We start from the raw sequence: 16,922 nt of genomic DNA on the forward strand, positions 1-16,922 counted from the left end.
CACCATTTTTACATAAGAATTGACTGCACCAAGTTTTATTTCATTTGTTTGGTGTGTTTAAGCTTTTCATTTTGCCATTTGTTAAATTACTTTTCGGTTAGAATTTTGCAATTCAAATACGGTTTATTAAATAATTTTTAATTTATTGTGTTATTTATTAAAGGTTTCCTTTTTGTGACTTTTGGTATAAGCTCGATTACATTAAGGTCAAAGTCTACCTTGACTGAATTGTATTGATTTATAAATCATTTAATTAATTAATAAATGGAAGTTTTCTTTATTTCCTTTTTAATTAAAGCCTTCTAAAATTCAAGTCCATGGTTTATGTTGTAAGTGTCACGCCTTTAATGACTCAAACAGGCAGAAAGAATTAATATCAAATAAATGACTGCATGTCATTAATTTTTACATTTGTAACGCGGATATGCCATATCTTCTATGGTAAAGTTAAAATCATTACTTCGTAAATTTTACGGACGCCATTACGAGTTGGTTGACCGTTATGGAATAACCTTTTCACAGATGATATATGATATGTTTCTATGTCGTAACTACAATCCACTTCCCTTTTCATGAATGTGACCTACCAAATAAGACTATTTACCAGGATTGTAATAACATGCGCAGCACGACGGGTGCCACATGTGGAACAGGATCTGCTTACCAATCTGGAGCACCTGATATCACCCCAATTTTTTGGTGAGATTCGTGTTGCTCAGTCTTTAGTTTTGTAGGTTGTTTCTTGTGTACTATTATTTGTCTGTGTATCTTTTTCATTTTAAGCCATCGCATTGTCAGCTTACTTTTTTTTTGAGTTTGATTGTTCCTCTGGTATCTTTCGTCGCTCTTTAATAGAAGAAGTAATTAAGAGCCTACGATATTTGTTTTGAAATTATCATAGAAGAAGTACAACACACATTTTATACATACATAATCTATTTGCAACTTCATACTTTATATTCTTTGAAATTACCCTGATTCGACTGTAGTATGTGAGATTTTATCTGACCATTCAGTTCATTAGACGAGCTCCTACGAAGTTTAAGTACGCTGGTGCCACAGGTAATTGAATGTCGTCTATCTTTCTGGAACTCGTTTGATTTTATTTTTGGGTCATCAGTTTGAACGTGGTCATGTTGACTATCATACCCCAAGTCTGTTGACAGGCTAAGCATTGATTTTCGGGGAGCACTACCAAAAATACCACTTGAAAAGTCAAATTCTTCGAATGATGAGGTTTTCTGTACATCATATAAAGAACCGCTAATTTTCCTCCTGGCTGCTTTCGTCTGAAATAGTATTAGGATTATTCAAATATGTCATCGTAACTAAATCTATGACATTTAATAGTTAACCTAAATAAATTTTCGCTTCAGTGGAGTGCATGTACTTTAAAGTCATAAATATAATGATTTAGAATATTAAGTTTTACATATAGCAACCAACGATCTGCAAATTTATTTAGGATTAGTAAACAAACAACAATGCATAATATGCCGTTAATCTAGTTTCACTCAAATATTCTGTACGGAATTGCAATTCTAAAATCATTTAAATCTAAGTAATACACAGGCATGATAGTATACTTATCGCGCTGATCAAATGATAAAATATGGAACCTTCATTAAAAATATATGTTCATTAGAAAGTAGTGTAAAGAATTTAACCACTTCTAAAAAAACAAATAAGCACTTCTCCGAATCAGAACATAATACATTCTAGTTAAGAGATTTGAAATGATATACATTAAAACGTTGTGATCGGTAAACAACGACCAATGAGTTGATAATTATTCAATTTAGGTACGACCAATAAACAGATCCATAGTCTTAAAATTTCCAAATGTGATTAAAGATGCAAACAGAAAGTTATTGGAAAAAAGCAATTCAAATTGCCTGAACTAAAAACGAACTTGAAGACGACCCATTTATAGGTTATACATGCAGGTATAATGCAAGATAAAATAATGTTTGAAATCTAAGTAAAGGAGAAAGGAATGGTAATTGTAGATGACAGGAATACCTTGAATGGCAAAGGTAATGTCTATATCTTTATTACTATTTGTAGTGGTTGCTCAAATCTCAGATTGGGAAAGGTAAGTTATAGAGTACAGGTGTTAATAGTTGGAGGATATATACCTGGAGAGGCGAATCAAACTCACTATCAGGTAAAACATGAGACACTGTTTCTGTGTTTAAGAATTCATTCTTGTGAGGCAGGTTCCAGGATCTTCTGAAATTTTAAATGTTAAATAAAACACTATGGTATATATTGGGCGATAGATGTTTACCGATATTATAATTTCATAAACAAAATAGACTAATGTTAGAAAGTTAAGCTTACAAACAGTAACCAAGGGATTTACATGAATCGGGAAAGAATAGAGATCAGCTCCATTTGAATATTTATTATTTATCAACTATTATATTTTATTCACAAAGGTTTATTAGCAAATGCACTTAATACTCAGAAAATCAAATGAAGGAAGTCCTTCTATTTAATTCGTGTCATTGTTCAACAATCATTTCCCTCCAATTATGTAATTGTTTAGCAATAATACATTCAAGCAAACAATAGAGTAATTTAATGCTCTAAACATAAATAACATATTATAATGTAATAACACTAATAAAATCCATGATTCCTTATTATCTGTACAATGTTATATCGTACAACAGAAGCTGATTATCAGTAAATTGAAGGTTAAAATATTCATGCTTGTAAAAACATTTATACAAGCTTTCAATTTGCAGATTACATGGTTGGTAAATAATACATACATACCTATTTTTATACATACTAGCAATCCGAGTCACTGACTTCCGTTTAAAATTCTCTTTTGACTCTTCAGTTGATCTCCTGTCGTCATCACTCTCAATATGATTATCAGTTTGCATAGGTTCCTTATTTATATCTTTGCTTCCGTTTTCTTTTGGAAAACAATCGATGCTTCTTTCTCTCGAATGCTTATGAAATATAATGTAGGATCCTGAATTGGCTTGCAAATTTTGAGTGTCGTCTACCTGTTTGCTGGGAAATTCTGGCGGTTTTTTTCTTCCATCAAACGAATCATGCATCTTTTCTTGGGTCGTTAGAAGTCGAGATGAACCTCCATCTGTTACTATTGAATCTATGCTTTCTTTTGAAGACATTTCGCTGGTTTCAGGAACATCACTAAATCCATGCCCGTTTTTGATATATGCTCTACTTAAATGATGATCATTTGGGATATGAAACATGGACTTGGATTGATCTAATCTGTCTTGATCATTGCTGAATGAATCTAAATCGATATCAAGAATATTATCAAGAGATCGGCATAAACGACGATTTAGCTCTGATATTTCTTCAGCAGGTTTTTTGTCTGTGACAGAACCTTTTCTTGATATCTTTCTAATGATTTTTGCCGAAGGTGAAAATCGTCTTCGTGACATTTTTGGGAGATGATTGCCATCGTCATTGTCAAGTTCTAAATTAAGTATGAGTTCTGAGACATAATGCAGCTTTTTGTCACTGCTCATTGACCTTGAAGATGTTAACTTTTGAATAAACTGTACAACATTGTCAATATCAGTACTATTGACTTGTCGCGGTGAATGGTTAAGCGAAAATTCACTTGCACATTTATACTTTGATTTCCCAAGCCCTTGACTGTCAAAATATTTCAGTAACTGTTTATCGGTATCAGCTGATGACGTTCGACGTAACATATCATGCTGTTTCTGTGTTCTATGGTCCGTTACTGAAGCTGCTTCACGTCGATGGAGTTTTGGTATATAGAGATTACTAGTTCGCCTTTTCGGTACAATATTACCATGTCGAAACTTTCTACCAGACATTAAATTCACACATTCCAACTGGTCCCCCTCTTCTTCTGTTGCAAATAATTCACCAGTGTTCGACATAGTCTCTATTTTCCATTCATACACGTGACACAATAAATTAGCCTCAAGTCTGTTACCCCGTAATATTGATATCAATAAACGCAACCTAAAATGGAAAGAAATGATCACAATGATTACTACTAATTTCAAAAAATTCATCTTATATACCAGGATTGAAATTTTATATTTACGCCACGCGCGTTTCGTCTACTAAAGACTCATCAGTGACGCTCGAATCAAAAAAATATTAAAAGGTCAAATAAAGAACGAAGTTGAAGAGCACTGAGGACCTAAAATTCCTACATAGTGCTTCGGATCTTGCTACAAGGAATTGTGTCAATTCCTTGTCGCAAGATATATTTCAGTTTAAAGGTTTTGAATGTTTTCAATCATTTCTTTCTTCAATTAGTCATGATGCGATGTTGAAGACATGTATGTCTTTTTTTTTTGTACTCAAGAGTTTCACAAACCGACAATCCGATCGCTTGCACTCGTTTTGCGTACTTTTTTGTTAAATATCATTAACCGTTTTATCCTTGAACAATGCAAACCAACCGTAAAATTCATCAAAATTAATGTCTGACAAATCTATTGATAATTTCAATGTTGAATACGGATCAGGATATTTGTCGAGACATTATCCCTTTGAATTTCAGAAACAATGTCTCATTTCAAAAGAAAAAAGATTTTGAATGAATAGTTCTTAATTATAAAAAATCTAATTCCCTCAAATTAATTAGGCTGAAAACATATCATATCTAATCTTTTACTTATATAAATTAAGTTTTGTCCGAATTACAATTTTACAGATCCATCAAATTATCTGAGATTTGATGGTCGTTATTAATTTATCTCGTAGATTATGTGTATGTTCTGTTGTTTGAGAGTACGACGACAGAATATAACAATAGAAAATATATCTGTCATTTCAGGTATTGATTTTTACAATTAAATTGAACTTGAAACATGAAAGATGGCGTTTCTTCAACTTGTTTCTTGGTGCAAGTTAATTAAATTATTCAAATACGAGTCTCTTATTAATATTTATGATTTATTCAAAAGCATCGGTTTATTCATAAAGTTGCCGACAAGAGTATAGATATTCTATTGTTTTATACAATATCTTGTGGCAATTTTCAAATACATTTCATTTGTTTGTGATAAAGATATAAAGTTCACAACGAATCCCTTATTGAATGCTTTGCCATTTAATATCTAAATATTTGACCAGTGGGAGATGTTTGATAATCAATTCTCAGCTTACTCACAGGTGTATAATATAATTGTTAATATAAATTGTAAAAATGAACGATTGTATTTGAAAACAAATAAAAAACTGGTTCTTGGGATAGATACATTCGCATTTGCATACATTCGGCTCTCATTTGTTTGATTTGGAGACAAAAATATACTTATGACACTAAAATTGAGATTGGAAATGGGGAATGTGTCAAAGAGACAGCAACCCGACAAAAGAGTACAAATAAGCTGAATACCACCAATGAATAGGTCTTCAATACAGCGAGAACCCCCCCCCCACCCCCCCCCCCCCCCACCTAGAGGTATGCTTAAGTTGACCCCTAAACAAAAATGTTACAATGAATATAAAATTAAGACATGGTCATGCTTCTGTAAGATATATGGATGGGGTAGAATTCCCTAGTTTTACGTAAATAATAGTAACATTTATTGGTCACAATCCATGTTATATTCAGATTTCAAGTTTACACTTGATTTAAAGATGTTAATCCTACTTTTTAATTAGATCATGTATATGAAAATGCTTCTGATTTCAAAACATATGTATCGAAAACAAAATAGTTCAGACTCATTGTTTCCTCTCCTTCAACCATTAAAAGATATGCAACGTGAAAGGTCAAATATCAAAATATAAAAGGTCAAATATCAAAATATAAAAGGTCAAATATCAAAATATAAAGGATGTGTTGCAAAAACAAAACAATATATTTTCTAAAAGTTCACTTGAAAACTTGTAACTTTACAGAGAAGTGTCGGATACATCTTGGCTATCGTCGTATTTTATAAACAATACAGACTTAGTGCCATGTTTTTGTAAGACATTACTGGTCGAAAACTACATCAAAACATTGACAATGATAATCTTAGCTGATGCTCTTTATGGTTAGGTAAGGAATTGACATTCAATAATTCATGTCGATTCTTTCACTTCATTGTCAAAATTTCTTGCTTGATTGTTTTCTTGCCATAAATTGACAGCAGCTGTGTTCTTTGGGGAAAGTGTTTTTATCGTTAAAAATTGGTATTAAATAGAGGATTATTTGCATCATTTAAGCAAGTGGACTTAATGCCTATGTCTGTATACTCCGATCTTTTATTTGAATTATTCTATGACTGCTATGTTTAATACACACTTCTGTGAACCTGACCAGTATAATTAAAATAAACATAGTCGATTTTCTAAAATAGGTATTCTATTTTATCTCAGATACTGTGTTTGTTTTCTGACAATTTATTATCTATCAATTAGGAAAAATGCACCCATCTCACATAGAAGGTTATGGCAGTTGATTATGATTTCAAAGAAAGAGGTAAAGTAGGATATCGATGAAACAGCTAACTACCAGAGTCTGAAGAAGGCAGCCTGTCATTCTACGACCTCCAACTAGTACTTCATGATATATAACAGGCAATTTGCTAACAATAAGTTTCATTAAGAGTGAGATTTGGATATCGCTTGATATCAACTCCAGTTATTTTTTTCAACATGCTAATAAACTAGCCTTCGGATAGTCAAATATTACATTTTGAATTAAATAACGAGAGTTAATATCGAGCTATATCAAATTCCCACAAGGTGTTAAACCTTTTTCTCTTATGGTCAACACTCTTATTGTGTTAAATTTTAAAAAGTCGTTGATCTAGTCTTTTGCACATAGTAGTATGACGTCATAGGTACTGTTCCGATGTTAATATAACTTTTTATACGCTTCAGAATGTATCAAAATTAAAAAGCTTGTATTACAATGATAGAATTGATTGCTGTCTGTCATGTTGTCTATTCGTTACCATAACATAACACTATTACCTTGTTGTATTCATTTTTAATGTGTGTACCCATTCTTTTGGTAAACTAACAACCTAGCATATTTGAAACTATTACCTGTCAGCTAGTAGTTGCGCCTGGTTCACAGTTGTACGATCAACAATGTCAGGTATATTTACATCAATATGCGCAATGTGATCATCACGTGGTGCAGGGTGTTTTCGGAGAAAAGCCTGTACTGAGTTTCTCCATCCAGGTGGCGTGCTTAAAATGTTACTGTCACCATTAGCAGCTCGACTACATAGCGATGTCGGAATGATATCCAAAGCTTTCTTGTACCATAAAAGTGCCTGTGAAAGATACCAATTTAATTAGAGCTGTGTTTTTATGACAGTGCTAAAACAATTTTGGTCAATATTTTTAAGCATCTATGAGCTTGCTTTATGCAGCAAAAGATGTCTAAATGAAACCAATATAAAAATATTGAAGTGCTATTGTTGAAATGGAAATGTTAAAAATGTCTGAAAGGCCGAGATCATCCATATTAAGTTTTAAAAGGAAATATCATAAGATAAGAAAATTAAAAAAATATGAAGGTTTATTTCAATAAATGAATACTGCTCAAAAAATAATTTTGAGTGGGAAAATATGAGTGGTTGCCATGGTAACGGACATACTATTTTTTTTATTGTTAAGCGTGGTAAAATCTTTCAGAAATCAGCTAAATCACCACAATTTAGAGCCTAATTCTGAATAGAATCATGCATTTTTCATTAATGTTCATATGTAACATTGATACAACTTGGTTTAAGCTTCATTTTAGTGAAGGTTTCATGTTAACCAAATTTGTAAATTTTTTGAAATTTTTTTTGAAAAAATGCATATTTTCAACTTTTCTGAATTTGGGATTTTCGCGAAATTATCAAATTTTCTCTGGTGTTTTTCAGAAAAGTGCAAATGTTTACAGAATAGTTAGCACTGTAGTTATGAAGTTTGGATACTACTTTACCAAATTATATAGAAAAATGCGTGGGATTGTTTTTAGTTTTATCACCATAGCAACCGATTTAATCCTTTGAAACGGAGTTTTCACTTGCAGAATATTGTAGTTTAAGAGCTTAAATGTCCTGAATTATTTCATAACTGATCAGAAATTACATAAAGACTAACGGAAACTTTAAATTACTATCGTCAAGTGTTGTTGACTTCAATTGTTGTCATGGAAACACATATCATCCATAGCAACATCCACTCGAAAACTGCATATATAGAAATTTATGTAAAAAAATACATAAATAGCGGGTGTTTATTTTCAAATTGGAATATGACTTCATTATTTGCTTCACTCACAGTCTAATCTGTGTTTTTTGCTTTAGATTGATCAATTAATCTAATATGTAATGTAACATTGGGGTTGCGGGAGGGGGTAGAAAAAGGGGGAGGAGTATGTTGATTTTTTTAAATGTTGCATACAAGTAGATACTTGATAAGATAATTGCGTTTGGTCGGTTTTTGTTTCGAGTTCATCATCTGGTAATCAATTTTTAAAAGTTAACAGATGATGAACTTAATAGGATTGCAATAGCTGGCTTGTGGTAAGTCAAGCTAGATATGGCCCTAACAATTGTAAGAAAATTCTTAATTTCTTAGGGCACCCACCCGTCTGAGATGTTATTCCACCAGCATAAAATACTACGTCGTTTTATTTCTAGTGAGCATATTGTTTGGTTAATTTATCGTGACATTATATTCATATAACATTATGCTAGTTTAGCTTTACATCGTGTAGTTTTAAGTCTATATACAGCATAATAAACCTATCGTGACATTATAATAATATAACGTTGTGATCATTACATTTATTAATAATAAGTCAACATCATGAAGTTCAACTATTCGTTTCATTTGTTATCCTAGCAATCCAGTATCAAGTTAACATGGTGTAATGTCAACCTAACAATATGTAGTTTTAACTCAACGTGACGTGTTATTAGCATATCATTTTACCGCCATGACTTACCACGATGCTTTCACAACATTAGCACTTGAAGTTGCAAAAAGACTTTAAAAACATATAATTGGTGATCGCTTATATCAGAAGTCCAGTATAATGGAATCCTCTTAATATATACCTGTAGCTATTAACATGTCATTAATAACTCCGTTGGTGTACTACTATCCCGCAATTGGAATTCAGGATCTCCGAGATGGACAAATGGAATACATCTGCTAAGTTGGAATTGTGCCAATCCCGGTAAAATAGTTATACTATTACCGGCAAAATTATCAAATCAAAATTATCAAGCAAAATAATTGTATTAATTATGAATCATTCGATAGTATGCATCGTTCTACATTTATCTCATAAGTTCAAGATTCCGATAACATTATATCTTATTTTGTGTGTGTGTGTGTGTTTTGGGGAGGGGGTTCACCTGAAGCACACTTCTAATCCTTCCGAAACCCCCTCCTCTCCTTTAAGATAGTAAACATGAAAAAATGTATATTTTTTTTTAGGTTTAATCTTCCAAAAATGTTTTTAACCTTTACATGAAATACGCTCCTATTTTCTATATCTGTCTCTGTAACCTTTATAAAAGACTGCATTAATCCCGAGATTTGGAATGAAACCACTAAGCTCAGAATTTCTGCATAAATACAAAATTAATAACAGTAATAATTTGAAGACAAATTCTACACATGGTCTTATTCAATTAACTGCAACACTAGAAACAGCGCAGTACATATCAATCTATTTTTCTTTGTAATTATCAATGGTTTTTAGTCCCAACAAGTTGTAAACATTCACGAATACAAGACTTTAGTGTACCATGTGAAATAAAAGAATAAATTTCTAATGTCCAACGCATTGCACACATTTGATCGATTCAAGGTACAAGGGCAAAATCTAAAATAAACATTTTTATGGCCGTGCCGCAATTTTGGGTTGGGGTGGTGTTGTTGCAGTAGGTTTAACCCATGTCCGTCAGTACATTAGTCGTTACAAAGTTGGTTTTCATTTCCTAATTTTAGTTTGCCTCAACCAAATCTTACGAAACATGTATACACAATGCTTATTACCACAAAACTGAGATCAAGTTTGAACTTTGTTGGTGTCACTGTCAACTGTATAATTTGCCTTAAATGTCCTGAATAACTAAAGAAATTTCTAAAAGTGACCATTTGATCTTAGGAGAACATTATGGAGCCCTTTTTTCTGTCATACATACAATATTATATTTTTCGACTTTCATGTAGATTTTTTTTAATTTAAAAATAAAGATTGTTAATGAGACAACTCTCTACAAGAGACCAACATGACACAGAAATTAGCAACTATAGGTTATCATACGTCCTTCAACAATGAGCAAAGCCCATGCCGCATAGTAGCTGTAAAAGGTCCCGAAATGACATTGTTAAACAATTCAAACAAGAAAACCTAACTGCCGAACTTTGGTGTTGGGTTTATATCTATTAACATAACCTCCCTTTAGTTTTTTCATGAATTTGTGATTTGACATTGAGAAGTTAATGAAATTTATTCTTTGAAAGTCGACGGGCGTAACATGCGCTCATGGTGCAGCTGTTTATTTTTATTTTAGGGATTGACACCACTTTCAAAGTCTAGGTTCAACCCCTAAAGGCATGAGTACATTTGAATTGTGCAGTATATCTGAGGTACATGTAGTTAATGTACACCTCAGTATTGCATTATCCTGATTGTAGCACAGTATTAACAAAGAGATTTTACCTTTGTTATGTGTGTAGTATTCTTAAAAGACCATGATTTTATGTTTTTCTTTTGGTCTGTCAATCCATCTGTCTTTGTCACTTCAGTTTCAGTTTTAAAATGCTTAAACCAAATGTGTCTATTATCGGTTTGTAAGCTTATATTTATAACTGAGATTTCAAGTTGGGTCTCTTGCTGTTTGAAATTTGTGAGAGTTATTGCGCTAGGAAAATTAGAATTTTGCCAAAATTTCTTAAGTTTTTCCCATTTGTAAAGGACATTATATTGTCAGAGTAACACTTTCAAATATTATATGGACCTTGACAAAAGCTAGAATGTGCTATTGCAATCCCTTGCCATCATCTGTTAGTAACATTTCATGAAAAATTATAGATTACCAGGTTGAAACCAAATGTTGTAGGAAAAAGTAATATAACAAATATACGGAACACTGAGGATAATTCTAAATAGAAAGTCTCTAAGCAAATAACAAAATCAAAAGCTCAAACACATCAAACAAATGGATAAAAACTGTCATATATTACTGACTTGGTACAGGCATTTTCACTAGTGTGGATCTAGCCGTCGATAGCAGCCGGCGTTAATATTCATGAGGCCAGCCTTCAATAATATTCATGAGCCGTCAATAATATTCATGAGATGACTTGCGTTCGAAGAAGTGTTGTTAGAAACTATGAACGATAATTATAATTAAATAACGTTCCTATTTATATTTGATATTACTTCAAATAGGCATGTCAATGGGTGTCTTCTTCGAGGTCCGCGTTTATTGAATCAACTTTGGGTCTTCTTCAAGGTCTGCGTCTTTAAACAACATTGTAAATGTAATAAAAACAATGTAAATGCCTCCATAAATATAAAACAAAGAAACGGTCTTTTAACATTCTGTGATTAGAGAAATAATGTAAACTAAAGCAATAACAAGTTTTAAAAAAATATAATTAAATATAGAAATTAAACGGGACATTACAACAAACAAATAAAGTAAAGAACAGTTCTTATTAAAATTTTGTGATAATTAAATCAATGTAAGCTACAATAAATTAAAAAAAATGATTAAATATAGAAATTTAGAAATGACAAGGAATTGATGGTCATTTGTTCGTTGTCTACAAATATAGTCCAATCATGAAACTAAAACATACAATATTACGACAGTATTTTCTATTTAAACATATCAGAAAAATAGAAACATAGTTAATTGCAGAAATAGAAATAACAGAAAAATAACAACTGTCAATTACTATTTCAATGACATATGATTCTTCAAAATTATGGAGACCAATCTGAGTCATTATTAACAATTCATATTATTGCCTCTAACATGGCCCATAGCACTTATGCCCTAGACCTGTACGAGTTAGTCAGGAGAGAATAAGGGGGTACCCTGGTATATCACAAATTCGAAAATGAACTATTGCCGGCTGGCCAAACGAAGAGATTCTTCACGTGGGCAATGGTATCAGACGAAGAGGTACTTATTGCCTTTAAAATGGCCCATAGCACTTATACCCTAGACCCGTACGAGTTTGTCAGTAGAGGGTTCAAAGGGGGAAGATGGAATCCAAGATACAACGAATTCGAACTGAACTATGGCCGGCTGGCCAAACTAAGAGATTCTCCACACCGACCATTATACCAGAGGTAGAGGTGTGTATTGCCTCTAAAATGGCCCACAGCACTTATGCCCTAGACCCGTACGAGTTAGTCAGAAAAGGATAAGGGGGGTACTCTGGTATATCACAAATTCGAAAATGAACTATTGTCGGCTGGCCAAACGAAGAGATTCTCCACGTGGGCAATGATACCAGAGGAAGAGGTACTTATTGCCTTTAAAATGGCCCATAGCACTTATACCCTAGACCCGTACGAGTTTGTCAGTAGAGGGTTCAAAGGGGGGATATGGAATCCAAGATACAACGAATTCGAACTGAACTATTGCCGGCTGGCCAAACTAAGAGATTATGCACACCGACCATTATACCAGAGGTAGAGGTTGGTATTGCCTCTAAAATGGCCCATAGCACTTATGCCCTAGACCCGTACGAGTTAGTCAGAAAAGGATAAGGGGGGTACCCTGGTATATCACAAATTCGAAAATGAACTATTGCCGGCTGGCCAAACGAAGAGATTCTCCACGTGGGCAATGATACCAGAGGAAGAGGTACTTATTGCCTTTAAAATGGCCCATAGCACTTATACCCTAGACCCGTACGAGTTTGTCAGTAGAGGGTTCAAAGGGGGGATATGGAATCCAAAATTCAACGAATTCGAACTGAACTATTGCCGGCTGGCCAAACTAAGAGATTCTCCACATCGACCATTATACCAGAGGTAGAGGTTGGTATTGCCTCTAACATGGCCCATAGCACTTATGCCCTAGACCCGTACGAGTTAGTCAGGATAGGATAAGGGGTACCCTGGTATATCACAAATTCTAAAATGAACTATTGCCGGCTGGCCAAACAAAGAGATTCTCCACACGGGCAATGGTACCAGACGAAGAGGTACTTATTGCCTTTAAAATGGCCTATAGCACTTGTACCCTAGACCCGTACGAGTTTGTCAGTAGAGGGTTCAAAGGGGGGATATGGTATCCGGTTTACAACGAATTCTTACTGAACTATTGCCGGCTGGCAAAACTAAGAGATTCTCCACATTGACCATCATACTAGAGGTAGAGGTTGGTATTGCCTCTAACATGGCCCATAGCACTTATGCCCTAGACCCGTACGAGTTAGTCAGGAGAGGATAAGGGGTACCCTGGTATATCACAAATTCGAAAATGAACTATTGCCGGCTGGCCAAACGAAGAGATTCTCCACGTGGGTAATGATACCACAGGTAGAGGTACTTATTGCCTTTAAAATGGCCCATAGCACTTATACCCTAGACCCGTACGAGTTTGTCAGTAGAGGGTTCAAAGGGGGGATATGGAATCCAAGATACAACGAATTCGAACTGAACTAATGCCGGCTGGCCAAACTAAGAGATTCTCCACACCGACCATTATACCAGTGGTAGAGGTTGGTATTGCCTCTAAACTGGCCCATAACACTTATGCCCTAGACCAGTACGAGTTAGTCAGAAAAGGATAAGGGGGGGGGGGGGGTACCCTGGTATATCACAAATTCGAAAATGAACTATTGCTGGCTGGCCAAACTAAGAGATTCTCCACATTGACCATCATACCAAAGGTAGAGGTTGGTATTGCCTCTAACATGGCCCATAGCACTTATACCCTAGACCCGTACGAGTTTGTCAGTAGAGGGTTCAAAGGGGGGATATGGAATCCAAGATACAACGAATTCGAACTGAACTATTGCCGGCTGGCCAAACTAAGAGATTCTCCACACCGACCATTATACCAGTGGTAGAGGTTGGTATTGCCTCTAAACTAGCCCATAACATTTATGCCCTAGACCCGTACGAGTTAGTCAGGAGAGGATAAGGGGTACCCTGGTATATCACAAATTCTAAAATGAACTATTGCCGGCTGGCCAAACGAAGAGATTCTCCACGTGGGCAATGGTACCAGACGAAGAGGTACTTATTGCCTTTATAATGGCCTATAGCACTTGTACCCTAGACCCGTACGAGTTTGTCAGTAGAGGGTTAAAAGGGGGGGTATGGTATCCGGTTTACAACGAATTCTTACTGAACTATTGCCGGCTGGCCAAACTAAGAGATTCTCCACATCGACCATTATACCAGGGATAGAGGTGTGTATTGCCTCTATAATGACCCATAGCACTTATGCCCTAGACCCGTACGAGATAGTATGAAAAGGATAAAGGGGTACCCTGGTATATCACAAATTCGAAAATGAACTATTGCCGGCTGGCCAAACGAAGAGATTCTCCACGTTGGCAATGATACCAGAGGAAGAGGTACTTATTGACTTTAAAATGGCCCATAGCACTTATACCCTAGACCCGTACGAGTTTGTCAGTAGAGGGTTAAAAGGGGGGATATGGTATCCCTGTATACAACGAATTCCAACTGAACTATTGCCGGCTGGCCAAACTAAGAGATTCTTCACATCGACCATTATACCAGGGATAGAGGTGTGTATTGCCTCTATAATGACCCATAGCACTTATGCCCTAGACCCATACGAGTTAGTCAGGAAAGGATAAGGGGGGTACCCTGGTATATCTCAAATTCGAAAATGAACTATTGCCGGCTGGCTAAACGAAGAGATTCTCTTCGTGGGTAATGATACCAGAGGAAGAGGTACTTATTGCCTTTAAAATTGTCAAAAGCACTTATACCCTAGACCCGTACGATTTTGTCAGAAAGGGGTTAAAAGGGGGAGGTGGTACCTCTGTTTACAACGAAGTCGAAATAAACTATTGGCGGCTAGCCAAACTGAAAGATTCTCCACGTGGACCTTTATACCAGAAAGAGAGAGGTAGACCTAGCCTTTAAAATGGCCTATAGCACTTATGCCCTCGACTCGTCCGATTTTGTCAGCAAGGGGTTAAAAGGGGGAGGTGATATCTATGTTTACAACGAAGTCGAAATGAACTATTGCCGGCTGGCCACACTAAGGGATTCTCCACGTGGGCCATAATACCAGTGGCAGAGGTGGGCATTGCCTCTAAAATCGCCCATAACACTTATGCCCTAGATCCGTACGAATTAGTCAGCAAAGGGTAAAGGGGTACCCTCGAATATCACAAAGTCGAAATGAACTGTTGCCGGCTGGCCAAACTAAGAGATTCTCCACGTGGACCATTATACCAGAGATAGAAGTGGACCCAGCTTTAAAATGGCATATAGCACTTATGCCCTAGACCCGTACGATTTTGTTAGCAAGGGGTTAAAAGGGGGAGGTGGTACCTCTGTTTACAACGAAGTCGAAATAAACTATTGCCAGCTGGCCAAACTAAGGGATATTCCATGTGGGCCATTATACCAGTGGTAGAGGTGGGCATTGCCTCTAAAATGGCCCATGACACTTATACCCTAGATCCGTACAAATTTGACAGCAGACGGTTTAAAGGGGGATATGGTATCCCGGTGTACAACGAATTCGAAATGAAATATTGTCAGCTGACTGACTAAGATATTCTAAACGTGGACCATTTTAGCAGAGGTAGAGGTAGTCATTGCCTTTAAGATGGGCCAGAGCACTAACCCTGATGGCGTTGTCCATTATATCAGATGTAGAGAATAATATTGCCTCGAAAATTACGCATGGTTTTTATGTCCTAGACTCGTACATGTTGGACAGCAAAGGGAAGTAGGACTCTTGTATATCACAAAGACCAAAATAAGAGATTCTCCTTGTGGACTATTAAAAAGATTAACGTAGTTGTTTTCTCTAAAAAGGCCCATGTATCGTATATCATAGATCCGTACGTATTGGTAGGAAAAGGGTAAGGGAAGTACTCTTGTATATCATAATATTCAAACATACTTTTACTTGCTGGCCATTTTAAAGGCAATTATTACCTTAACCTCTGTATCATGGTCCATGAGGAGAATCTTTTAGTTTGACAAGTCGTCAATAGTTCAATTCGACTTTGAGATATATAAAGGTACCTTCCTTTCTCTTTGCTGACTAAGTCGTACGGGTCTAGGGAATAAGTAATATGTGTCATTTTAGAGGCAATGCCTACTTCTTCCTCTGATATAATGACCCACGTGGAGAATTTCTTAGTTTGGCCATCCGGCAATAGTTTGTTTCGACTTCGTGATGAATCGGAGTACCACATCCCCCTTTTTACCCTCTACTGACAAACTCGTACAGGTCTAGGGCATAAGTACTATATGGGCCATTACACAACTACTACATCTACCTCTGGTGTCATGACCCATGTGGAAAATGTCTTGGTTTGGCCAGCTGGCAATAGTTCATGTCGACTTTGAGATATATAAAGGTACCAACCTTATCCTTTCCTGGCTAAGTCGGACGAGTCTAGGGCATTAATGATTTTGGTCATGTTAGAGGCAATGGATACCTCTCCCTCTGATATAATGGCTCGTGTGGAAAATCTCTTCGTTTGGCCAACCAGTAATAGTTTATTTCGACTTCGTGTTAAACCGGGTTACTACCCTTTTAACCTACAGCTGACAAACTCGTACGGGTCTAGGCTATCGTTTAGTGGATAAATCGGGCAACTATATGACTAACAATAACAAATCTCTCTATTCAAGCTCTAATGTCAACATGTCACACTTAGGTGACATTACAATGAATAGCGGCAGCGTTTGTGATTTTGCTCCCAACATGCTTGGGCCGCACATGAATTAC

The 16,922-nt window shown here is 35.5% G+C and overlaps 1 protein-coding gene across 4 annotated transcripts in view; it reads right to left on the minus strand.

The window, feature by feature from the left end:
* Positions 1-918: 918 nt before the first annotated feature.
* The window catches only part of LOC143082737 (uncharacterized), a 72,121-nt gene continuing 56,117 nt past the window's right edge, over positions 919-16,922 (minus strand). The window contains exons 10-13 of one of the 4 annotated variants that reach the window (XM_076258569.1): positions 7,027-7,259; positions 2,785-3,990; positions 2,139-2,232; positions 919-1,289 (exon numbers count right to left, since the gene is read on the minus strand). In XM_076258569.1, coding sequence (XP_076114684.1) covers positions 948-1,289; positions 2,139-2,232; positions 2,785-3,990; positions 7,027-7,259 — 1,875 coding nt within the window. In that variant the 3' untranslated portion in view covers positions 919-947. The remainder of the gene's footprint in view (positions 1,290-2,138; positions 2,233-2,784; positions 3,991-7,026; positions 7,260-16,922) is intronic. The other 3 variants (XM_076258570.1, XR_012980462.1, XM_076258572.1) reach the window with 3 other exon arrangements.

Source organism: Mytilus galloprovincialis, chromosome 7, assembly GCF_965363235.1.
Source record: "Mytilus galloprovincialis chromosome 7, xbMytGall1.hap1.1, whole genome shotgun sequence".
Lineage (NCBI taxonomy): Eukaryota > Metazoa > Mollusca > Bivalvia > Mytilida > Mytilidae > Mytilus > Mytilus galloprovincialis.